Source organism: Brachycentrus maculatus, unplaced genomic scaffold, assembly GCF_059751285.1.
Source record: "Brachycentrus maculatus isolate JH-2025_06_01 unplaced genomic scaffold, ASM5975128v1 h1tg000142l, whole genome shotgun sequence".
In the NCBI taxonomy this organism is placed as follows: domain Eukaryota; kingdom Metazoa; phylum Arthropoda; class Insecta; order Trichoptera; family Brachycentridae; genus Brachycentrus; species Brachycentrus maculatus.
Genome location: NW_028280895.1, coordinates 1624836 through 1649973, shown reverse-complemented (window position 1 = coordinate 1649973; position 25138 = coordinate 1624836). Strand labels below are relative to the sequence as shown.

Below are 25138 nucleotides of genomic sequence, written 5' to 3'. Positions count from 1 at the left end.
AAAATCCTTGTTTATATCTAATGGATAATTGTCTCTCTTACAGCCCGGGTGGTACATTACAATACGTATTAGCAATGTTCCCAAAGTGATCTGGGACGCGTATATCTCGAAGCAGAACATAACTCCCAAGGGAGCTCTGATTCTGTTTGGTTTGCTGCCGCACGAGCACAAGATGTCGGTGGTGAATGTGGTGCTGAGGCGCACCGGAGCCAGCGAAGAGCCCATCAAGAGCAAAGAGAGGCTTCTCGTGCAGTGCGGGTACAGGAGATATGTCGTGTCTCCAATTTTCAGCCAGCATACTAATGGGCAGAAACATAAAGTGAGCTAATACAGATGCTTTTTCGAACCGGAACAACTTTTACAAAATTTGTCAGCTCAGTTGCTAAATTTTGTTTGCAGTACAAAAATTAGTTTTGAATTAATATAATTTAAGTAAAAATGGTTGTCCACCTCTGTAGTTTAATGGTCAGCACGCTCGGCTACCGTTCTGGAGGTCACAGGTACGATTCCCAGGGGAGGGAAAATAAATATAAGTGATTTTTTCACTTTAATATTTATTCAATTACCCTGGACTGGTACCTAAAGTGGAGGGCTGATCACCTTTCCTTTGTGTGTTTATGATCAAGATAACACTGCGGTTATATGATGCAGTGCCCTATGCACCATTGGGGTGCGGATAAGGGTTAGAGAGAGAAAAATGGTTATTTACTTTTAATGATCTTTGTAAAATTAAAGAGGGAAATATTTGAAGGTGAATTTTTTTCATATTTTATTTCAGTATGAGAGATATTTCCAACCGGCGTCAACATGCGTAGCCACATTCTTCGCTCCCATTCAGTTTAACCCTTCCTCAGTCCTGTGCTATAAGGTAATTATTTAAAATAGTTCTTATGTAATATGACTTTTGATGGGCGTTATTTGGAGTCTTGGGTGATTACACCCTTTCATTTTTGAATTGTAAATACAGTTGAACTCAGTTATAACGAGGAAGACTGGACCGACTGAATTTGCTCGTTAAAACCGTTACTTGTTATATCCGAGAAAAGGTATTTTTTTATAAACACACCCATTACATGATGACATAAAATATCTGGAATGGTCGCATAACTAAATAAGTCGCAATTCAAACAAAAATATACAATTCACCCATTACACACATCGCTCACTCCTTTCAACGTCATATATCAAAATACTTGATTTTTTAGGAGATCGTTTTTAAAGTTTAAAAATATAATCAAATGTATTAAAATATATATCAAGCCACTTATTGAACTTTTTACTTTGCAACAGATCTTTTTAGGTTAAACCTGAATTTTTTTTCTCCATTTGAAAAATATTTTGTTTATTTAAAAAAATAATTAAAGAATACCTTTTCTTCAAAATGCAAAAACAACACTTTCTGCCCTGCAGCGGGTAAATATTAAGTTAAAAATATGCCGCTTTTGCTGGGATATAGTACATTTTCTGGGTATTCCGGAAACATGCACAACTGAAAATTGTCAATTTTTGATATATGACGTTCTTGAAAAGAGTGAGCGACATGTCGTATTTTTCTATTAATCAACTTTTTATATAAAATTTGGAAAATCTTGCGCTTCTTTGGGTATAAAATCTAAAAGTTTGCAAAGTTTCATCAAAATTTGGATGATCACGGTCCCTATTTTTTCAGTCTGTGATGTTCTTTTCAAATGCAGTTAAAAATACAATGTTGACACTGGATGATAAATTTTTCGCACGTTAAGTTATTTTCACAAATTGAGAAACACTTTATTTATAATTCGTAAGACTTGTAATTCGAGAGTTTGTTTTTAACTGACCTGTTCAAGAATTCAAGAAATGACACTCCCCACTTCGTAATTTTTATTATGCATTGTCTATAGACAAGTAAACATGGAACATACAAAATATGTAAACTATCGTAAAAATCTCCGAAATAACCATGACATTCATAAACTAAAGAAAAAGTTGTTTATTGTAATGAAGTGCTCAGCCAACTGACTTCACAAAGCTTGGGTGTTGTACATGCAATTTTAACCATATGCGCGGATACTTTTTAAATGTTGTCGGCAAAACACTGATTAGGTACTTAGTATCTCAACTATTGTCATAAACGTCATTCGATCCCGACGCCATCGGTCTAGTTAACTCTCCAGTCAGATTTTATTGCTTAGGGTCGAAAATGATGATGAAAAAAAATCGACACATTAACATTTTACAGATTTTTGGCAATATTTTTGCTCGTTATAGTCGAAAAGTAGCTCGTAATAACCGTGCATAAATGTATGGAGAAAATCACAAACCAAAATGTCAACAAATGTTTCCTCGTTATATCTGAGATCTCGCTATATCCGTGCTGGTAATAACCGAGTTCGACTGTATCTTGAAATTTCTTCACATAAATTGATGCCTGCTTTATTTAATTAATATTTGTTATTGTAAACATCGTTTTTATATATATATTTCAAATTTGAAATCGATCTAGTGATTTACGTAATTGTGAAAATTATTTCCAGTACGTAGGGTAGAAAAACTGACTAATTGGTGTTTAGTCATTTATGGTTGGCAGTTGGCTTTTGCTAGTTACTATAATAAAAAAAATCATATTAATTCAATCATTGGTACAGAAATTACGAATGTTTTTGTTATAATGTCCAGTTTTTGCATTTAGTACGAATTTGCTTGGTTTTCAAGGTTATAATAAAATATTTAGTGATTTTAAAACAAAGTTACATTTTAATTTTAAAATGGAAAATCACAAAGTTAGTGCTTCAAATATATGGTTTGTTTATATTTACAGATAAAAAATACAACGACACAACTCATCGCAACTGGTTGCCTGTTATCATGTAATCCAGACAGAATCATAATAAAGCGAATAGTTTTATCTGGACACCCGCTGAAGGTTTGTAATTTATAATTTTACATGCCAAGAAAATGAATATTTTACTTTGGTGCTTCAAGAATAGTAATATGTAATCTCGAATAGTTTTATATTTCATAATATGTAAGTGATAGAACCACAGGGTTAACTGCATACGCACCACTGCTCCTTCATTAATCTAGGTACATTGTTCATCGAAGAACTGTGCTTATTTTGCATGCAGCCATATTATGTATAAATGTTTTTATACTTGCCAGCCAACTATTTGGCATTATTCCGATGTCTGTCTAAAATCTCTTCCAGTGATCTGGCACACAGTCAATCCGGTAACTTCCTTATCCGGCAATACCACAAATTTAATTATTCTTCATACCATCTTTCTCTATCTTTTCTTTTCTACTGCATGATTGCAATTAAAGGGTGACACTTCATGTGGAAGCAATCTGTAAATGCTCAGAATATCCTTTAAATTCATTTAAAAAACCAATTGGATTAATATTAGGAAATTATTTCAAATATGTTCATTTCGAGATTACATATTTAGTTTTTTTTAACCTAAAATAATACGAGGTAAGTGAAACATGTCAGAAAGTCCTCGCCATATTGTTTTATGAGTTTATAATGGTTCTAATAGTAAAAATATCGCCTTTATGTGTAATGATAGAACACTTTGAAATTCGCTGGACCAATTATTATAAATTTATATGTACTCTTGTTCAACATGATAAATATCGCTTGAGGTATTAATGACTTTAATTTTCCACCAGGTTCACAAACGATCAGCCGTGATCAGATTTATGTTCTTCAATAGAGATGATGTCCTCTACTTCAAGCCCTGTAAACTACGTACCAAATATGGAAGAACAGGACACATCAAAGAATCGCTGGGTATGTTGGTTGATTTAACTTGTTTAAAATGATACATATGCAGCTATCCACTGCAGAAATTGTACAAATTAAATGCAGAAATTTTTAAATTTTAACTGTTAGAGGTCATTTATAGTCTAATTCTATGTATCAAATACAATACAAGTGAAAATAGTGAAAATTTTCTATGAATTTGGTTATTGCCATTTTGTGCCTAAAATTCAAAATTGGTATAATTCAATATGTTGGCAAATGGAAAAGGGTTGGAGATTCTATATCAAGATATGAGATAACAAAACTGTATTAATTAAATGCAATTTTTTAAATATACATACCTCATATAATCAAGCAAATGCTTCATATTAATATATGAGGTAAATTTATGTAAAAAATACTTTATATTGTTTTTAAAACTTTATAAAATAAAACTACTTTGTTTATAATCACTTTTATTGCTGCTTTTCTCCAACCGGTTTCGACAATGTACATGTTTAACCCTGATGATGACATGGTTCTTGTCGAATCCGGTTGGAGAAAAGTACCAATAAAAAGTGGTTAAAAACGAAGTAGATTTATTTTAGGAAGTTTATAAAATGTGCCACAAAGTACCCGCGAAAAACATTAAAGAAAAAAACTTTATATTGTGTTAATTTCAAGATCTGTGATATGTATAGTTAAATTTTCACCAACAGACATCTCACAATGTATGTATGTATGACAAACGTATTGGCTAATAAGTTGATATTTTCAGGTACCCACGGGCACATGAAGTGCGTGTTCGACAGTCAACTCAAGTCTCAAGACACTGTCCTGTTGAGTCTATTCAAAAGAGTGTTCCCTAAATGGACTTACGATGAATGTCTTCCTAGTAGCGCCAACATTAATGAAAAATCTGAAAACATGCAAGAGTGACATGTAAAAGCTAACATTAAAATGATATACATAATTTAAAAACTAGTTTTTTTTCATTTATTGTTTCGGCATTAACTTTGTGGTAAGACATGATTAAAGATGATTAAAGAAGACATGATTAAAAATAATTAAAGAAAACACTTGTTTTTTACCACTTGAGTTTTATTATAGACTACATGTTTCAGAAGTTAAACTTCCATCATTCAGGTCTGTATAATAACTAAAATATAAAATATAAAATTGTTCTATAAATAAGGAGAGGGGAAAGTAAAGGGAAAGGGTTAGTCAAGGGGCGGAGTTTGAAAACAAAGGAAAAATGGAAAGCAACGGTGAAGAATTTTGAAACAATATATTATTTAACCTTTTCATAGCTGCAAATAAATTACGCCGCAGTGCTTATCAGGTCAAGTATTTTTTTGAAAAAAAAAAGTTGTCTAAAGAATTTTTTTGTTGTTGTTTTTATTAAATTATAATTTACTTACTAAATATTATATCCCGCATCGATTGTTAGAGTTTTATTCTTGAAATTAAACCAGTTTCAAATTTTCATCTCAGACAGGGTTGTCACACTGAGTCGCACACGCAAGTTTTTATTAAATTTAATATTAACACGAAACTATTATTTATCAATGGAATATAGTTTGAAATGTAAAAAAATAGTAAATTTAATATTAACACTTAACTATTATTTATCAGGTATCTTAGAATGAAGTATAGTTAGAAATGTGATAAATTAGTAATTTTCCATTGTGTGGTACTTCTCAAAGCACGGTATAACACAAAGAGCCATCTTGCATTGTTTACACCTATAACTAGATTCTTTTCTTAGTTTTTTGCTAGTACACACAATACACTTCGCAGTCGGGGATGATTTTTTTTCGGTCCGTGGTAGTTTTTCCAAAAAATGTCTTTCTGTAAGTCGCGATGGAAATTCTGCCTTCCGTTTTCTGCCATGAGAAGTACCGGGTTGTTCTTTTTTATGAGTATACACTAACTGCTTTATGACTTGTAATTGAAAAGTGGCAAGAGGAACCCTTTTCCCGGTTTTTTCCGTGTACAGGATATGCGCGTTGAGCAGAGATAGGTCCATAAGGTGCATAAATAATTTTATGTACCACCTCAAAGTCTTCCTTGAAGAATGGACAGATGATAATACCATATCACATTTATCTACAGCCCCCATATTTCTATTGTAATCCTGTACAGATTGTGGTTTTATAACCTCCTCCCCTCGAAATGTTTTTTCCCCTGTATCCGTTAAAATTTGTGGGTGGAGCACGCTCCATAGCATAGCTACCTCTCGTTTATCTTTCCATAATTGGGCTGACATAATATTTGTGTGAAATCATTTCATTTCACCTTTTTTTAGTTTTTCCCTGAATTTGGGCATACCTTTCCTGTTTCTTCCAACGGTTCGACAACCATTCGTTTTCAGAGTGTAATTTATCAAATAATTTTGGGCTCGTATACCAATTATCGATATAAAGTGAATGTCCTCGTTCCAGATAGGGTTCCAAAAGCGTCATTATTATACTTCCGGACATTCCTAATGTTGGATGTCGGACATATTCAGTGGTTTCCCCTGTGTAAACAATGAAGTCCAGAACAAACCCTGTTCCACAGTCGCATAAGATAAAGAATTTTATACCGAAGCGGCTTGCTTTAGATGGTATATATTGTCTAAAAATTAAACGCCTTTTGAACAAAAGTAAGCTTTCGTCTATACACAAATTCGTGTAGGGGTATAACGCATCTTTGAACAATTTTTTTAAATGGTCAACTACAAAACGGATTTTGAAAAGACGATCACCAGCAACCTGCTCCCTATTGTCACAAAAATGCAACATTCTAAGAATGAGCTGATATCTGTTCCTCGACATGGTTTCTGAATAAAAAGGGCTGTATAAAAAGGGATCGGTAGACCAATGGTCAACTAGTCTGTTTCTTGAATTAAGGGCCATCAGCATGCACATTCCGAGGAATAAATACATTTCATCCAAGGAAGTCTCCTTCCATTGCATCAGCCTCCATGATAACGTCTCGCATTGGCTTTTGACATACAGAAATTGTTTATTGGTTTCATTAACTATAAAACTGACCAGTGTATTGTCCATTAAATTTTTGAAAAAATCCAATTCTGTCATTTCTTGATCACCAAGTTTTCCACCTGATAATGAACAGTCAAACTGATGTATGGTCGGAGTAAAATCACCAGTCTGCCATTGAAAATCTGAAGATTGTCCAGCAGACTGATCAAAGTATTCAGAAATGTCTTCTAAATCATCCAATTCTACATCGCTTTCATCCGACTCTGATGTAATTCCAAGATCTTGTTGTAATTCGCTCAAAAAATCTTCTGGGTCCATTTTTAGAGGAATATCGTAAATAAATAATAAATGTTATTTTTTATAGAATAAATACCAAAAATAGCTATACTCACAAACACTTCACTAGAAAGAAGAACTTAGAACAAAGAAATTAATTCTTTTTGAAGAGTTGTAAAACACTTAGCACGAAGAAGAACAAAGAACTTAGCACAAAGAAATAATTTATTTACTAAAAAGTTGTGAAAAGAAACCAATATCACTAGCAAAACACTGATAAAATCGGAGTAAATATAACGCGAAAGGTAATAACAAATATTTTCATAATAATATTTTAAAATAATAAGAAAAACATAAAAAAATTGAGCAAAATAAAAACCCCTGGCGTTCAAAACAATCAATTAAAATAATCAATATTTCAAGTGAAGTGAGTGGTAGCCCTAATGACATCTGTGAACTGTCAGCTGAAAGTGATACCGATAAATCACTTAAAAGTATTTAAAAACTTTATAAAATATTTTGTGAGAACTTCAACAGATGGCAATGTATGTTCCGTTTTTGACAGATTGTCAATATGAGTTAAAACTGCGGAGTAATACGTCATCAAAATTACTTACGAGATATCTCGTCTCTGGCAATACGGGCACTCCGCCATTTGCCGAGATATCTCGTCTGTGGCAACAGTTTGGCCAATATATTTTTTATCACAATCTCCACACGAAATTTCTTAAACACCACTTTTTTGTAATAAATCAATTTTAGATTTTGAGTTATCGAGGATTTTATGTAAATTATTATTTGTATAATATGCAGGTTGGATATGGGAGGGTAAGATTTTCGAAATATTTTTAGTTATTGAACCCGTATATAAAATTTTTTGCCTAGATTTATTTTTGATTGAATCATTATTGGGAGCTGAATATATGTATTTTTTGGTTAAATTATTTTTAATTTTATTTTTTAACATTTTATCTACTAGCGCGCTATTATACCCGTTGTTTTTTGCTATTAGTTTAATTGTGTTTAATTCACGATTATAATTTGAGTTACTGAGGGGGATATTAATTAGTCTATTTAATAATGAATGGAAACTGGCCATTTTATGTGAAATAGGATGAATGGAATCAGCTGGAATGACTGTGTCAGTATGTGTTTGTTTACGATATATACTAAAATCTAATTTATTATTTATAACTTTCATCGATAAATCAGGAAAATTTAGGGTATTATCAAAGGCCAACTTATGAATTATCTTGAAAATTTAGGAATCAAAAAAGACCTAAATTCTAATAATAATTTATTAAATAATATATTGTTTCAAAATTCTTCACCCGTTGCTTTCCATTTTTCCTTTGTTTTCAAACTCCGCCCCTTGACTAACCCTTTCCCTTTACTTTCCCCTCTCCTTATTTAAAGAACAATTTTATATTTTAGTTATTATACACACCTGAATGATGGAAGTTTAACTTCTGAAACATGTAGTCTATAATAAAACTCAAGTGGTAAAAAACAAGTGTTTTCTTTAATCATTGTTTTTTTTTTCATTTTAACTTATCGCTTGTGTCTTGGAAACTTTTTGTTTATTGGTATTTTAGATGAAGAAATCATTGAAATGGGATTTTTGTGTATTTACAGGGCTTATGACCTATCATTGACAAGGTAAAGTGATCACTCTAAGCACTAACATTTACCGTCCTACCCTTTGAAAGTTGTATTTAGTCACAAATGCTATGTTCAAACCCACATAGAGTCTGTGATCAAGATTTTATTGATATCTAAACATAGATTGAGTTAATAAAATGGGAATATTCAGTCTATTACATTTTATATTGATATTTTCATTTTTAAAGTTGAGTTCTAGTAGATACATATCACCAGGAGGGGAAGGTTAAGCAATGAACTTACTAGATATGTATTGTTATTTGTATGCTGAAATTTTGCAGTTGTGAAATCGAAACATTGGAACAATAAAAGTAAAATAGTCCATGGGAATAATAAAAATAAAAAACAGTCGTAATATATTTGAAATTTTATTATTTAGCTTATCCTTTAGAGAGTTACATTAAATTACATAATTTATATTTATACATAATATGAATCTCAGTTTTTTTAAACCTTTGTAAGAAAAATCGAGGTTTCCAGCTCCCCTGCGTGTACATACATACACAAGCATATATATATATATATATATATATAAACATATATACACATTGTTTTTCTTCTTTATTATTTAATAAAATTTAAGGGATTGTGATTTAACAAAACATTGGCTGACATTAGGTACATATAACGGAAACTGAGAAAATACTTGTTCTATAGCAATTATCTCTATTTGTTCTTCTTAGTTTTCTTTTTGTGTTTACAAGCTTCTCCTTGACTCGCATTAGCCATATTCCGGGAGCCTCCGGGACCCGACTGTCCGGATTTTGTGTATAAATTATTCAAAAAGTCTTCTAAATTGGCATCATGAGCACTAAAACATGGAATTATGTATAAAATATATATCACAGAGGACAAAAAATAGGATTGAATAAATAAACAAATTAAATTAATTCAATCACAGGTAAAGTTATTCTGTAGTTTATTTCATATATTAAAAGCATTATTAACTATGTGGTTCCTTATCATTCATCATTCACTTTGTGTAATACCACGAGGGAATGGTTGTTCCGAAATAGAGTTTTTGAGTGATATTACAGAAAGTGAACGATGAATGATAAGGAGAGCGTTATTCTGCAGTTTCTTTGTATCCGCCGCAATAAACGAGAACACAACAGAGTTGTTGTGTTCGGTTAAACAGCCCCAAATTGGATTTATATTAGTCAGTTATGTTATTGGGGCCAACTGCCGCGAACGCTCGTGAGGCAAATAAATAGATGAACGCTCATGAGGCTGGGATTTCATACCAAAGTGAATGAATACTTTAATTCTGTAGATAATTTTAACATTATTTCTATTCGGTAAAAAATAAATACTTATTTTCGGTATCCTTAACTTCCTGACAATACTGATGGACAAATGGTTTCCAAGTCAGTAATTTTTGTAAGAAATCCCGCCCATAGACAAAGCTTTAACGTTTTAACAACTAGATAACTTTAACTTTACTTGTATTTAGTAAAAAAACAAATATTAATTTTTCTATCAGTATCATTAACTTTCTAACAATACTGAATGACAGACTGTTTCAAAATTCTTAAATTATTGGAAATTAAAGTCCAGAAATTAAGTTAAAATTTTCTAAATTACGTAGTTATATTGTTAGCTTTTTACTAAAATTTTCATAATACTGTATGTATGTGCTTAATTTGTACTGATTTTTTTCTTCACACAGTATTACATATGTAATACTGTGAATGTGTGTAATACAGTATACATATGTATTAAGATTTTTACAAAATTGTGAATCTTTTATATTTTAGGGTTTTAGGTACACATGTTTATACATAGTTTTGTACGCAATTATATTTACAAATTTATATATGGATTGTTGCTTTTGTCTGAATAGGTTTACCCGTTCCGAGGCAGAACCAAAATGCCTAACTAATGAAACTTATCATTAAAAAATAAATAAATAAATATTAAGACAAACACACAAACACGCACACATATCGCTCACTCCTTTCAAGAACGTCATAAATCAAAAATCGTGAATTTTGAGTTGTGCATGTTTTCGGAATGCCCAGAAAATGTACTATATACCAGCAAAAGTGGCATATTTTAAACTTAATATTTACCCGCTACAGGGCAGAAAATGTTGTTTTTGTATTTTGAAGAAAAGGTATGGTTTAATTATTTTTTTAAATATACTAAATAATTTTCAAATGGAGAAAAAACCTTCAGGTTTTACCTAAAAAGATCTGTTGCACAGTAAAAAGTTCAATAAGTGGCTTGATATTTATTTTTAATATATTGTATTATATTTTTAAACTTTTAAAACATTCTCCTGAAAAATCAAGTTTTTTGATTTATGACGTTCTTGAAAGGAGTGAGCGATATACACACATACCTGCAACCACAGAAATTTCGTGGTATGTACATCCTCACTTGATGTGATACCTTTCTTGTGATACTTTTACTTAAAACAAAGTTCGTGTGACGTCATTGTATTGAAGGTGTTAACCTTTCCCTTACGGTGCTAAAAACTTCCACGTACAGTGGTGATATGTACGAGGTCTGTTCAAAAAGTATCCGACCATAATTTTTGTTGGCAAAACAAAAAACGCTTTGAAGGCGGAGCTTAGATGACCATTTGTAGGTATACCTAGTGGTCATTTTCAATTTTTTTCATGACTACAGTGCCACATAGCCGCTGCCACGCTGTTGAAGAGTGAGCACGTGTACGCTATTGTCGTCGGATTTTGGTTTTGACAGAAAAATTTGAACAACGTTACTGCATCAAATTTTGTTTAAAGCTTGTCGATTCTCAAATGAAAACTATCCGCAAAATTATAAAAAGTGTTTGGGGACGAACCGCTGTGGGGGACGACTGCTACTAAAAGGAGATCGGCAGAAAAAGTATCAAGGATTTGTGCATGTACACAAAGTACAGCACGCACGCACACACTGGGAAATGTTTGTGTGTTGGTGATTCTATCTCTGATTTTTTCACAAATTGTTTAATTTGGTTGTTAAAAAAACCTTAATAAAACATGGATAATTTTATTACAAATTATGTTTACTGGTGTAAATTGTATACTTTTTTTATTTGAGAAAATATGTTTTGACTATGATATAAAATTATAAAAAGTTTAAAAGAAAACTCACTCCCGGACAGGTTAATTAGTGTTTAGCAATTAATAATTTTTAGTATATTTATTAAAGAGATGATTATGGGAATATAATAACCTGGAGTTGAAGTTTTGTTTCCCGCTCGGCGCATTGCCGGGCTGAGACTTGTTACCCAACACGATTCTGTACTGAACATGGTGAGAGTTGGCAAGCAGATGCTTCAGGTTTTTCTTCTGGAAAATATTTAGGAAAAAATTCTTGTAAAGATAACGATGTATCAATTTAGTGCAATGTCCATTTTTAATTTTTTTTTTTTATTTTAAATTATTTTGCATTACATAGCATAAATTCAAATACAAAAAATATTAATAAATTATGAAAATGAATACAAAAAAAGATCCCACAAAGGCATGGCCTGTGTGTGGGTATACAAAATAAATAGTCATAGTACAGGGTATACGGGTATAGGTTTCTAAGTAGAATTAGTTAATACAAAATAAAAGTTAATACATTGCACCGATGGGTGTCATTAAGTGCATATACTGCGCAATTTGAGGGTGACATACCTGGCAAGACGCCCACTGTGTGATTTGATATACAGCTCCATCCATGCAAGCGTAATACATCCAAACCAATCCCCAGAAAGAGGATTCTGCCCAAATATCACCCTGGAAAAAAAACAATGTTTGTTTAGGGCAATTTTAGAGCAATAAATAATTCATAATATGTGCCCAAAATGAAAAAAAAAGAAGCTATTCATTTATGAGGAGATTAACAAGTGTGACTTTCGCTCAGGGAGGCGTTCGGCCCAACATCTTGCCCATTCTCCAGCCCGAGAAGACCGAAAAGGCATAATAATACTTCAACATCACCCTGGACTCCACCTACTTGACGCCCCGAGACCGACTGATGATGTTTATTTTTTATAATGATATTATTGTCATGATTATCCACGACTTTATAAATGCCCCTGAGGTAATATTTTACAAAAATTACGCTAAATAAATTATCCAAAATTATTAAAATTATTATTAACACATTGATTGCGGGAAACACACTGTTGGTACAGAGTGGGATACGCTTGTAAGCGTTCTATTTGCTTACTTTCGTCGAATTGAGTGATGGGAATTGGATTTGCGGTTACTTGTGATTAGTGTCTGAGTATAATTAGGATTCCTCCGTAGTGTAATGGTTATTATGCTCAGCTACCATTCTGGAGGTCCCGGATTCGATTCCCAGGGAGAGGTCACATATATATATATAAGTGATTTTTTCACTTGTAATATTTATTCAATATTACCCTGGACTGGACTTGAAGCAGAGGGCCGATCACCTTTCCTTTGTGTGCTAACGATCAAGATAACACTGCATTTATAAGTGCCCTATGCACCATTGGGGTGCGGATTAGGGTTTGAAAAAGAAGAAGCTTCTTTGAAATTTTCTCGAAGGATAATTAGCGATTACATGCTCCGAGATTAGCGTTTGAAGAAGAAGATAATTGGTACGGGGGTTGTGTCACCTCCTTGGCGGCGTGGTGGATCTTGCACTGGCGGCAGTAGCGCGCGGCGTAGGCGGGGCGCGCGGTGAGCGTGCGCGCGTGGCGGCGCGAGCAGTTGGTGCAGCGGATGGTGGCGGCCGCGTGCCGCACCTTGTCCTGCAGCTGCACCAGCAGCGCCGACACCTCGCTCCAGGCGGCCTCCATGTGCGCCGACTCCACCAGCTTGCGGTCGTACGCCTCGCGACGCTCCTGCACACACACAACCACATGATGAACAAAACTACATACCAACTCGCAATATTTAAGGATTACTAATGTGTAAAGGCAATAGTTGAACTCAAGTGTATTGAGATGGAAGTCAGGGTATTTACAGGGCTTACGACCTTCCGATAACTTACTGGTTCTCCGATCAAATCGAATGCGTGTTGTAGAATCTTAAACGCTTCTTCCGCCCCGGGTTGCTGGTTCTTATCCGGATGCACGAGGAAAGCTTGCCTCCGGTAATATCTCTTAATGTCCTCGTCACTGCACTGCACTCCTACACCTAAAATACTAAACACACAAAATATCTTAATTAGCACACACTGCTTACTGCCAGTGAACACATGCACTGGAGACTATGGCTCTAACAAAGAGTAATATTTGCGTTTTTATTACTTCTCTAACCCCTTATCCGCACCCCAATGGTGCATAGGGCACTGCATCATATAAACGCAGTGTAATCTTGATCGTAAACACATGAAGGAAAGGTGATCAGCCCTCCGCTTCAGGTACCAGTCCAGGGTAATATTGAATAAATATTAGAGTGAAAAAATCACTTAAATTTATTTGACCCCCCTGGGAATCGAACCCGGGACCTCCAGAACGGTAGCCGAGCGTGCTGACCATTACACTACGAAGGCGGACATTATTACTTACACAAAATTTTCAATTTCACACTATTTCAGTGAGCCTAAGCGGCTCATTATTGGAAACAGGTATCAAATTGTGGTAGAGCGGGTTTGAACCAAGAAACTCTGACTCTGAAGATGAGTCTGCGACACTAACCACAGGACCACAACTCGACACAACATATATAAGTAAATAAAAGTAGAATTCAATCCAATAACATTGTTTAACTTTGGATATATTACCCAAAAATTTACGACGTTAATGTTAAATTTGTAATTTTTCTATTATGCATTCGTGTAGTTTTTCTCCCAGGGGTCCATGGGCCAAGAGTTTGGGAACCACTGCACAACACTACTTATTGAAAGAAAGGCATCATATGTAGTATCAAAGCGAACCTGTATGGATCTTTTCCCTTGCAAGCGAGTAACCGTTTCATAGCATCGTCTCCGGTCGCGGGTAAAGGAATATTAGAATGGCTCTTTTTGTGACTTTCCTTTTCATCCTCCGATTTAGCTGCAACACAAACTCAAGTTAAATAACGAGATAATTATTGGAGATTTGTGTCGGCAGATCAAATATATATACAGTGAAACCTCTATCTATCGTTTTTAAAGGGACTTATTGAAATTAACAATGAATGCGGGAAAACAATGATTGCGGGATTAAGAAGTTTATACACAAGGAGATGCTATCGAGTAAAGATATAGTCCTCCCAATATGAATAACCATTGGTAGGTACAAATTCTAAGAGAAATACAAGGTTTAGATGTAAATAAATGTATTTATGTTTTTAAAAAAATACAAAGTTGAACAGAACCAAAAAAATATTTAAGTTTATCGTTTATTTTAAATAATCTATGATTTAAGTATTGTTTTTTTTTACTGTTTTATTTCCGTAAGTCAACAGTATATTTTCATCTTTGCAAATATTTTTTTTGGCATTGAATGTGCGTAGAAAAAAGTTTTCAATCTTTTAAAGAGGGTGCATGCTTCTGAAAATGAAGGTACAGGCAGCGGCTCCTCTTCATCAATATCGACCTCTCCTGCTGTATCCGTCAACCTTGCGTCACATAGGCTTTCAATAGTTTCTATCCCACACGTTGGAATATTGTCATCGAATGTAAAAAAAAAAACAGCCAAAATATATTAAATATGCAGCGTAATTCTAACAATGAATGCGGTAAAATGGTGACAGAGAAAAGATCAATGCGATCTATTTTTGTATGAAATTAATTCGGGATAGAAGAAATAAACGACACATTCGGGAAAACGATTATTTGAGGAACGATAGATAGAGGTTTCACAGTACACAAATATATTTACAAAAATATATAATAATATATAATAAAAATATATAATAATATTACACATATAATAATATGGATAGTATGGATACACCCAACGAAACAACTACGAAAAATTTCTGTGGCATTACTCATTTAAACGCACTACGGACGGGTATTTTTTAAGCCTGCGGACTGCTGACGATGGGATTTGATAATTATATACAAATATTTAAGACCTTTACAAGAGATTGGTAAATAATATTCATGCTAAAACATTAAATGTGTAATTCCTTCATTTTTGACATTGAAATGCCAGCGCGGATGGTAAAATACCCATCCCGTCCTTAACCTTTTAAACTTGTTAACATTGTTCCTAAGAGACGCTCGTGCGCGGCTGTATTTCGCCGTTTTTTAAATGATTACTTTTATCATGTATTTAGTTATGAAACGATTTATTTTCCTAAACAAAAACGTTCAATGGGATTCATTGTGCCTTTTTGGTACTCTATAATACACGTGTGTCACATTATTCTTGAAATATATCGTAATATAAACAAATTAGATCGTAACATAAATAAATCAAAGCACGCATCGTGTGTCACTCTTACCCACTGGCGATGCGTAGCGTCGAGAGTGAGACAGATATAGGGCATGATTATGGCGCGGACTAATTACCGACCGCAAGAAAAATCAGGGATCTGTTGTTTTATTTATCCTTGTGATGTTACAAATTATTAGTCAGATATTTCAACAGATGTCATAAGGCCGAGGATTGATGTATTATTTTATCCAAAGTTCCACACCATGAAAAAATCCCTCCAAGTTGAACTGAGGTTCGAAACTTGGAGCAAAGTGAAAACACATACGCTTATGTCAGCCGCGTATGGGGCATGTCTTGTTAAAACACATACGGTTATGCGAGCCGCGTGGATCCGGTTAAGCATCAATATACTGAACGGGTAAAAATACCTTTCCCGTCCTTAGTGTTTTAATAAAACTACAAGAAAATACAAAGACAGTGAATCTCGCATTGATCATATAATGGTTAAATCAAAAAAATCAAAATAAAGTTGGTCATCCCTCCCAAATGAAGTCAGCTGATCATATTATGTATTTGATGAGGCATTAGTCGATAATCCTGAAATTATCCGGAGCATTGGTCTGTATGTTCCCGATAGTTACCTAAGACAGCGTTGGCATAGATTGTTTCACATTCCTATACGCAGGATTAACCTGCCGATGGTTATGCCTGTAGGAAGAGCTACCGCTATGTTAAACAATATCACATTGGATATTGATCTGTTCCATGTCGCTCACTCCTTTCAAGAACGTCATAAATCAAAATTTGTCAATTTTCAGTTGTGCATGTTTTCGGAATGCCCAGAAAATGTACTATATCTGTGCAAAAGAGGCATATTTTTAAGTTAATATTTACCCGCTACAGGGCAGAAAATGTTGTTTTTGCATTTTGAAGAAAAGGTATTGTTTTATCATTTTTTTAAATAAACTAAATATTTTTCAAATGGAGAAAAAACCTTCAGGTTTTACGTAAAAAGATCTGTGGCACAGTAAAAAGTTCAATAAGTGGCTTGATATTTATTTTTAATACATTGTGTTTTTTTAAACATTAAAAACGTTCTCCTGAATTTTTTTTTGATTTATGACGTTCTTGAAAGGAGTGAGCGATGTGTTTGAAGGAGTTTTCCGAAGCGGGATTCTTCTACATCTTTAAAAAGAGTCCTCTTGCTCTTCTTTTTAATGTATACGCCTCAAACATTTTGTTTGTAATGTATATATGAATTTTTTTGAATAAATTGAAATTGAAAAAAATATCATTGTTGCATACTTGTAATTTCAAAAGAATATATTTTTATTATGTAAATAAATGTCTTGTCACGGTTTCTGCCTAGTGAGACATTGTTCAAAAAATAAAACATGTATTTGAATATTTTTTTTAATAATAATACGTACAATTTAGCTTCATCCAGTGTAATTTACGCCAGAAACCGAGCCATGTGTGCCCCATTTTGTTGTCAATGTATCCGCCGAGCTTGCATAACCATTCTGTACTTGTGGCTTTTTCCTTAATTAGTATCCAGATATCAGTAGCCCAGGAATAAGTATTTTTGCACGTAATGGAGAAACTGGAAAACAATTATTTATATGATTAATTTTATAATTAATTTTCAATTTACACTCGAGGTTCCTACCCCAGCCTTGCTTATGGGAAAAATGTTGGAAGTATAATTTTTTATTTTATTTAAACTTCATGTACAGAAAAGGAATAAGTACATTGGCGGGCTTATTGCTAAAAAGCAATATCTTCCAACCGACCAAAAACAGACAGATAGTGATATTGGTCAAAACGTTTGATACCATATATATAGCTGTTTGCAATCAGAAGATAGATAGTACTTGAACATTAAAAAAAAAAAAATTACAAATTGATGATAATAAGGAAGGCAAAGGAAAAAGGGAGTTTAGGGAAGCAGGTAGAGGGAAAAACTAAGGGAGGAGGTTTGATGGACAGTGAGGATTCCAATGATGGATTGTAATATGTCAGACGTTTCTTAAAAGTTATTAGAAAAGGTTAATTTTTTACAAGGAGAGGTAATTCATTCCACAGTCTGGCCGCTTGGACAGAGAAGGAATTACTGAAGAATGATGTGTTATGGCGAGGAATGGAAAGTGTTCTTTCTTGGGAAGAACGAAGTCACACATGATCTGAGAGGTATATAAAGTTTATGTGCATATTTATGTGCATTGGGGTTGTAAACAATATTATAAAGTAGCGTGAGAGATTTAAGATTTATATAATGATTGAAGTGAAGCCATTTTAGTTCCGTTCGAGAAGGTGAAACATGGTGATATTTTTTTAAAATTGAAAATGAAACGGAATCTATGATTTTGTAGACGATCCCTATTAATTATTCTTATAGAAAAACTCAATTAACTATAAGGTATAATAGTTATTTTATAGTGTTTTTTTTTTTAAGTTACACTAAAATTATTATCAATATTTTTTATGTATCTTTTGATTTTCCATTGTATATAAGTAACTACTCGAGACATCTTGAAAATTACCCATAATATGTACTACACTTTTTATCTATGCGTTGTATCTATGGATAAAAATTTCAAAATGAGAATAGAAATTAAAAGGAATATGCCACAAATTTTGACCAATTAAAATAAAATATTGTTGTATGAATTTTGTAGGACTTGAAATAGGCACTCACTAAATAAAAATAAAAAATTGCTTACAAATCCACTGATAACTGAGCACTCATGCGGAAGATGTCAATAACTAGATTGAAAAACCACAAAATAACATTTTTCATGATTAAAATCCAACTATCCATGTAGTTTTGGAATTTCTCAATGTAGCTAGTTCCTCTGTATTTCTTTTGGCGGCTCTGGCCATTTCTTTTGTTTCTTTCGGAGATAATTTTCCTCGTAGCACTGCTGGTTTTATCCTTATTTCTACGTTTAAGCTTGTCAGATTCATTGAACACGTCTTGATAAATCAACGGATCCGCATTATTGCCGTTATGCTCATTTTCCGCAAAATCGGGTTTATCATTTCTTTTAGAATTGTAACCGTCGTGCTTTTTCGCATTCTTCTTTTTGGCGGTTCCCTTTTCTTCGGGTTGAGAGACAAACACGAATTCCGAATCGCAATTTGTGTAGCCGGGTTTCTCTTCCGCCGGCAGATCGTTGTCGTTGGACAAGTCGTCCAGAGACACCCACTTTCTGTTCATGTTGTCACTCTTCATTTTATTCTTGGAGTTGGATTTATCATTTTTAGCGGGAAAATCGACGTTGGCCTCTCCGCTGTCGCTCCCCGACGACACTTGGTTCTGGAAAAAGGTCTTTCGACTAAAATCCGATTTCTTATTTTTGTCATCATTTTGGAAGGTCTTATCATTAAACGAATTATGATTTCTCGATTTGTCGGATTTCACCGTTCCAGGTTTAGAAACTTGGGGCTTGGAATTATCCTTATGGTTGAGGCATTTCTTTTTGTTAACCTCGGAAGTGTTTTGACCGATCGGTGTTTTGGACAGAACGGCGGAATACGAAGGCCTCATGGGTTTAACTTCGGCGACTATTCTCTTTTTCCCCGTACTTTCAGAGAAGGGGAAACCTTCATTTTCCTTCCGACTACTCTGCTCGGCCACTTTGACCTTCTCGGTTTCGGAGCTGACTCCCGCACCGTGTTCCGTAAAACTGGAATTCAAATTGGAAGTATCTCTTTGAAGAATTAAATTAGGTTGGACATTTAGAAAAGAATGACCGAAAGGCGTGTATGTCCCGGATGGATTACTCCCCCAATTCCCCAGGAAAGTATCGAGCAGTTGGTTTTGTTTGGTGGTGCTGGCGCCTTGCGGCTCGTACGACGGCAAGTACTGCGCATTGACGGAGTTGGAGTTGGTCATGTCGCGAAGACTCTGGGGTGCTTCCGCGAAGTGAAGGGGGTTTGCGGGGTCCACCGGGAGGTTGGGCTCGGTGGGGAGCTCGGGCGGACGCTGGTGGTGGGGAAGCATATAGTTCAGCATCATGGGATGGTAGGATTGCTGCTGTAAGGGCACATTATGACTCAAGTCGTGCGGGAAGGGCTCGTAGTGATTGGTAGGTACCATATACTGGGGCTGCCTATTTTCATATGGAGAATTCGGTTTCATAGCCGGCCCGTTACTCCAATCGACGCGACCAAAATTTGACTGCATATTATCGGTATCATAGTTCGGATTTTGGTTACCGAATAAGTTTTCGGCATAATGGTTCTGGGTAGTGGCAGATGAAGAGTTTCCAGTTACTTTGTCGATTGAATTATTATACAGCACGTTAGATGAATAAAGGTCTTGATGAGCATATTGATTCTGCATGCGGTAATCTTGAGGGTTTAAGAAACCGACGTCGTTTCCATTTGTCGGTTCATTTCGATTTACGTGACCATAAGTCCTATCCTCCTTCAAATTAGACCACTGCCCCTGCATTTCACGGTAAAGTTCATTTCGCTCGTCGGACATGTCTTTTTTTTACTACGAGTGTTTCATCCGGAAATAGTTTTTTAACAAGGTGATCTGTTAATTAAGAGATATTATTGAAATTCAATAATAATTATAAATAGTTCAGTTCGTTGCTCGTGAATTATCATGGAACTGGACGAGTCAAAAATAAGGATTGACTGACCAAATTGACAGCACAATGCGAAGGCCAGAGACTAACTCGAGGTCAGAGACAATAATATCACCAAAGAATGTAAGGTGTCTAGCACATGGCTGTTTACCGCTGGCGCTTACTCGAGAAAACCGGGGCAGAATGGGGTACCTAATGTTTGCTGTGAAATATGAAAATGAATTTGAAAAAAGTACCGAGATTTTGTTTATATTCTCTTCGTTGAATTCTTTTTGGACTATTGTCCGTTATATTTATCGTAAAAAAAAAAAATTAAAAAAAACTATAACATGCATTGCTTTTTCCTGAAATCGCCTATTAAGGTTGAGTGCCAATGGACTCTAACAATGGATGGAAAAAATAAATTTTATTGGAGCTACGCAGTATATAAATATTGAAATGCATTTTTTGCTAATATTTCGGGTACATGGTATAATTAAATAAATGTATATTTGTTGCTACGGCCGAAATTATATGAACAAAAGGTTTCTCCCATGGAGATAACTGCGATAGCCAAATGTTATTGTTTAGGATAGGAATTTATTACTTAAGAATTCCTAAATATTTATAATGACCCAGAATTTATATTAGTTCGTATTGAATTTTATTTCAAAATCGCCGTATTATTTCCAATAACAAAGGTTGGATGCATAGTAAAAATGTAAAATGTCGGCTTATTTTATGGGAGATACGTTTTTTTCACAAATATTTTGGACACGTATTTTATGGAATACATCAGTGTATTCGGAATTCAGTGTATTCCGAGAGCGGAAAATGAAATTGAAAAACGCACGTCTGCTAGCTATCGTCTGAGTACCTACATACCCATGAAAAATACCGAGTTAGGCTAACTTATTTTTTTTCTTTGGATAACTATTTCGCCGATTTTGGTATAGGGAGGGATTCGTTCATTTGCTTGTCGTGAAGCTCGTAATTTCGTGCTACCGGGGACAGCATGGGATCTAGACTTTTGAATTTGACTTCATCAGCAAGGGTAATTATTTATCAATTTATTCCATATGGTATGATACGCTATTCGGCATATTGCAAGTTATTAATGGCATGTTCATTATGCAATAACTTATTTACACAATAATATAACATTAGTTAATTAATATTATTTCCGGTCTCGGTTCACTTATAGGTGTTTTAGGTTTTTATCTGTTATTATTGTCGAACCGTATGATTCGTGCGCTTATCTATTTTGACATTGAGTGACATTTCATGTTAGTATTTCTACGTCGGTATCGGGTTAACATCGCGGACGGATCGACTCTATTTATTAAAAACATAAAGGAATCCCGAGAATAATTTATAATAAGGATATATTATTGAGTGGTAAAATACTGATATTCATATTGAGTGTTATTTTTGTGCCTATGAAGATTTCAATAAAATTGCTTGCAGATATTGTGTCGTGTGGAGTTACACAATTAAGAACGTAACCTGGGAATTGGACTAGTTCACCCTCCGTCCGAACCTCAGAAGATCGGATCAGTAAGTCGGAGCCCCGAAGCAAAGTACCAATGGAGGGGAAAACGGAAAATAAGAATGAGCTGGAGGAGAAGGAGATTTTACAAAAGATCTATAAATATTTGACAGATGCCGGTTATATGAGAGCAAATTTCAACGGATTAACTCCATTCGATAAGATAGCAGGAGGACTGACCTGGTGTATCACGGGCTCGGACAACTTGAACAACATCGGATTCTTATTTGGGTACGGCGAGGAGTTGAATATAAAGAAGAAGATCCTTCTTTCCGAGAGAATCATAAGCGCTCTCCTGCGGGCTACCAAGAGGTGCCCCATAACTCTGCAGCCGCATCAGATTATGGGGCTCGACGTTGATAAACTAATCGTCGTTATCGAATGGCTGATCAGTCAGCATTATAAGTTTGGCAAATCTTCTCAAGAGCACATTCAAACGTTGCTGAATCTCAAATCGGAGGACTGCACTCGAGCGCTTTTGAGTAATATCGTTTCCATCCTCGAAAAATATCAGCCCGTTAGGAAGTATCGATCCAAAATTCCCGCTGCGGCAGTCGAAGGCTATAAGCGACTCAACCATCAGTATGTGTATGTGAATTATAAGAAAACTAAAAGTAGTACACACGTCTTGGATGAACGGAAGGAGTTCATAGAACAACAGTCGGCGTTCGTTTACCCGGTCACTTTGGACGACTCGAATGAAGGTAGCGACGACGAGGACAGACTAAATCACTACAATTTATTGAGCGAAGAATTGGATTTCATATCGAGGAGTGAATCCGCATCGCAGGAAATGAGCAAATTGGAAAGTTATCTTAAAATCTCGGATACTCTAAAAAGTGAAAATACAAATTTGACAAAATTTATCGAAAGAGATCTCTCGGAGTTAGAAAAAGTGGCAGCTTCGAACGAGGAGTACGAAGCGGAGCTCTCGAGGATGAACTCTCATATTAAAAGCGAAGAAGATTATCAGCAAGTTCTCGATTTAGTTCTTCGGACCAAGAGCATACGAGATGAGTTCTACAGTTTGCGCGCCAAACATGCGGAAAAGCAGAACCGGATTCAGCAAGAGAAGATGGGCTCCGCGGAGGTCGATTTGGCGGGAGAGGCCGATTATATGAAGGAGTTGAACGAGAAGTTAGTCAGCTTGGAACTTAGTTTGGCGGAGGAAGATGCGGAAATCAAGGAGTTGGAGCTGCTGCTGGATCAGCCCGGGCCCGCCGAACTCGCCATGTACCAAAAGAGGTTTTACGAATTATACAATCAGATTGCGGCCAACACCATCGAAACCAAACAATTTTACGACTTTTACAACACGTTGATAGACTCGAAGCATTACGTGGAGAAGGAAATAAACCTTTTGAACTCCGTTTTGGACAATTACGCGAGGGCTATGTCATCTGCCAATTATCGGGAACAATTCTTCAAACAGTTGGAATCCATCGTGGAATGGGTGACTCAGACCAAAACAAAGCTCACTCGTATCCAGAATGCCAAGAGGGACTCCAAGCAGAGTCTTCATCAGCAGCTATGTTCCCTGATGGATCTAGAACGTGAATACTCCTCTGTGGTGTCGCAGTTGAACTCGGAAGCTTCTCCGGAAAAGAGACTAGGCCACTTGTTTGACTATTAATACCTTTCACTGTGGAAAGATTGATTTTGTACCGTGGAAACAATGAACTCAAAACATTCCATATCTGAATATTTGTGTTATATCGCATTAAGGCTACGCGAGTTAACTTTAAAAAAAACTTGGATTCCCAATTTTTTTTATTTTAAGGTGTGTTGAGATGGTTTGGGCATGCAAATAGAATGGGTGAAGAAAGAATAGTAAAACAAATCTATGAGGCGAATGTGGTTGTCAATAGAAGCAGAGTTAGACGGAGGAAAACTTGGCATGATCGAGTATTTAAATACTTGGGCGTGGTCAGGTCATGAGGAATAATCAGCGGGTATGTATGCGGGAGGAATAATCAGTGGGGATGCATGATGTGAAAGAGGTGAAGATTTTTTACAAAGACAGATTGGTGTAGCAGTCTATTCTTTCTGCCTACCCCTGCGGTGAAGCGACGTGATGGTTAGTCAGTTATTATTTTAATTTTAATTTTAACGTTAAATAAACAAACAAAAAATTCTCACATAAAAAAGAGACATGTAAGTAATTAATAAATCTGTGTGTATATAAAAGTAATGTGATGGTTAAAACGTCGCAAAATAATTAGTATTTATTTTATGTAAAACTATCACACATTTTCCTAGATAACTATATAAAGGTTATCTTAATAAAAGACAATATCAAAAATATATTATATATAATATGACTAGCCTTTTTCAAATTTAACTAACCCAAACCAAATCGTGTGGGCTCCCTACTGGACTAAGATAAGCTGAACTCAATCCAATGAAAAAGGTCAGTGTTCACCAAGTGAATACTAACCTTTTTTATTGTTTTACAATTTCTATGATATTCTGTCATACAGGTTTGATCAAGATTTGTCAGTCATTATTGTAGTACATTGTTGCATCTAGCAATCTCCGTCTTCTAGTACCAGGTAGAGAGAGCATTAATTGTAATTTAAAATTGGAACTTATTTTCAAGGTCATTTTGAATTTTGGGTCCACATAGAATGAGTACTTGTCTTGGAGTAGGTACCTATGTACAGCGAGCATTCTTTGCAATTTAAAATTAGAATTTATTTTCAAAGCCATTTTGAATTTTGGGTCCACATAAAATGAGTACTTGTCTTGGAGTAGGTACCTATGTACAGCGAGCATTCTTTGCTTTTCAAAATTGGAATATCCTTTCAAGGCCATTTTAAATTTTGGTCCCACTTCGAATGAGTTCTCTTCCATATCGGTTTTTTAGCATGAATATACCCGCATCATTCATTGGCATATTTTTTAACGTGTTGTACAATTTTTTTCTGAATTCTCACAAAATATTTTTATAATGTGCCCGATGATGGTGGTAATTCATAAAAAAAAATTCAATCAATGTGTAAATGTTTTATGGAGGAATACTTGAACTGAAACTAATTAAACGAACTAAAATCTGAACTTATTATTTATAACATTTATCGA

The 25138-nt window shown here is 34.8% G+C and overlaps 3 protein-coding genes across 6 annotated transcripts in view; 2 read left to right on the top strand and 1 right to left on the bottom strand.

Annotated features, from left to right (window-relative positions):
• The window catches only part of Tsr1 (Tsr1 ribosome assembly factor), a 231511-nt gene extending 226700 nt beyond the window's left edge, over positions 1–4811 (top strand). For both annotated transcript variants that reach the window (XM_088260736.1, XM_088260735.1), the window contains 5 exons: positions 44–319; positions 779–868; positions 2798–2902; positions 3649–3769; positions 4500–4811. In XM_088260736.1, the coding sequence (XP_088116862.1) occupies positions 44–319; positions 779–868; positions 2798–2902; positions 3649–3769; positions 4500–4660 (753 nt within the window). In that variant the 3' untranslated portion in view covers positions 4661–4811. The remainder of the gene's footprint in view (positions 1–43; positions 320–778; positions 869–2797; positions 2903–3648; positions 3770–4499) is intronic.
• Positions 4812–8998: 4187 nt separating this feature from the next.
• On the bottom strand, positions 8999–20621 carry LOC148309004 (uncharacterized). The gene is made up of 8 exons (XM_088260732.1): positions 18652–20621; positions 17359–17531; positions 14497–14614; positions 13609–13762; positions 13232–13459; positions 12279–12380; positions 11830–11945; positions 8999–9457 (listed from the first exon to the last, which is right to left on the bottom strand). Exons 1-8 carry the CDS (start codon positions 20418–20420, stop codon positions 9313–9315), a joined length of 2805 nt encoding a protein of 934 aa, XP_088116858.1. The 5' UTR covers positions 20421–20621; the 3' UTR covers positions 8999–9312.
• Positions 20622–21435: 814 nt separating this feature from the next.
• The window catches only part of LOC148309003 (dihydrolipoyl dehydrogenase-like), a 35671-nt gene continuing 31968 nt past the window's right edge, over positions 21436–25138 (top strand). For 2 of the 3 annotated variants that reach the window (XM_088260817.1, XM_088260816.1), the window contains exon 1: positions 21436–21562. In XM_088260817.1, coding sequence (XP_088116943.1) covers positions 21524–21562 — 39 coding nt within the window. In that variant the 5' untranslated portion in view covers positions 21436–21523. Of the gene's footprint in view, positions 21563–21975; positions 25106–25138 lie in introns of those variants that run through there. The other variant, XM_088260814.1, reaches the window with a different exon arrangement.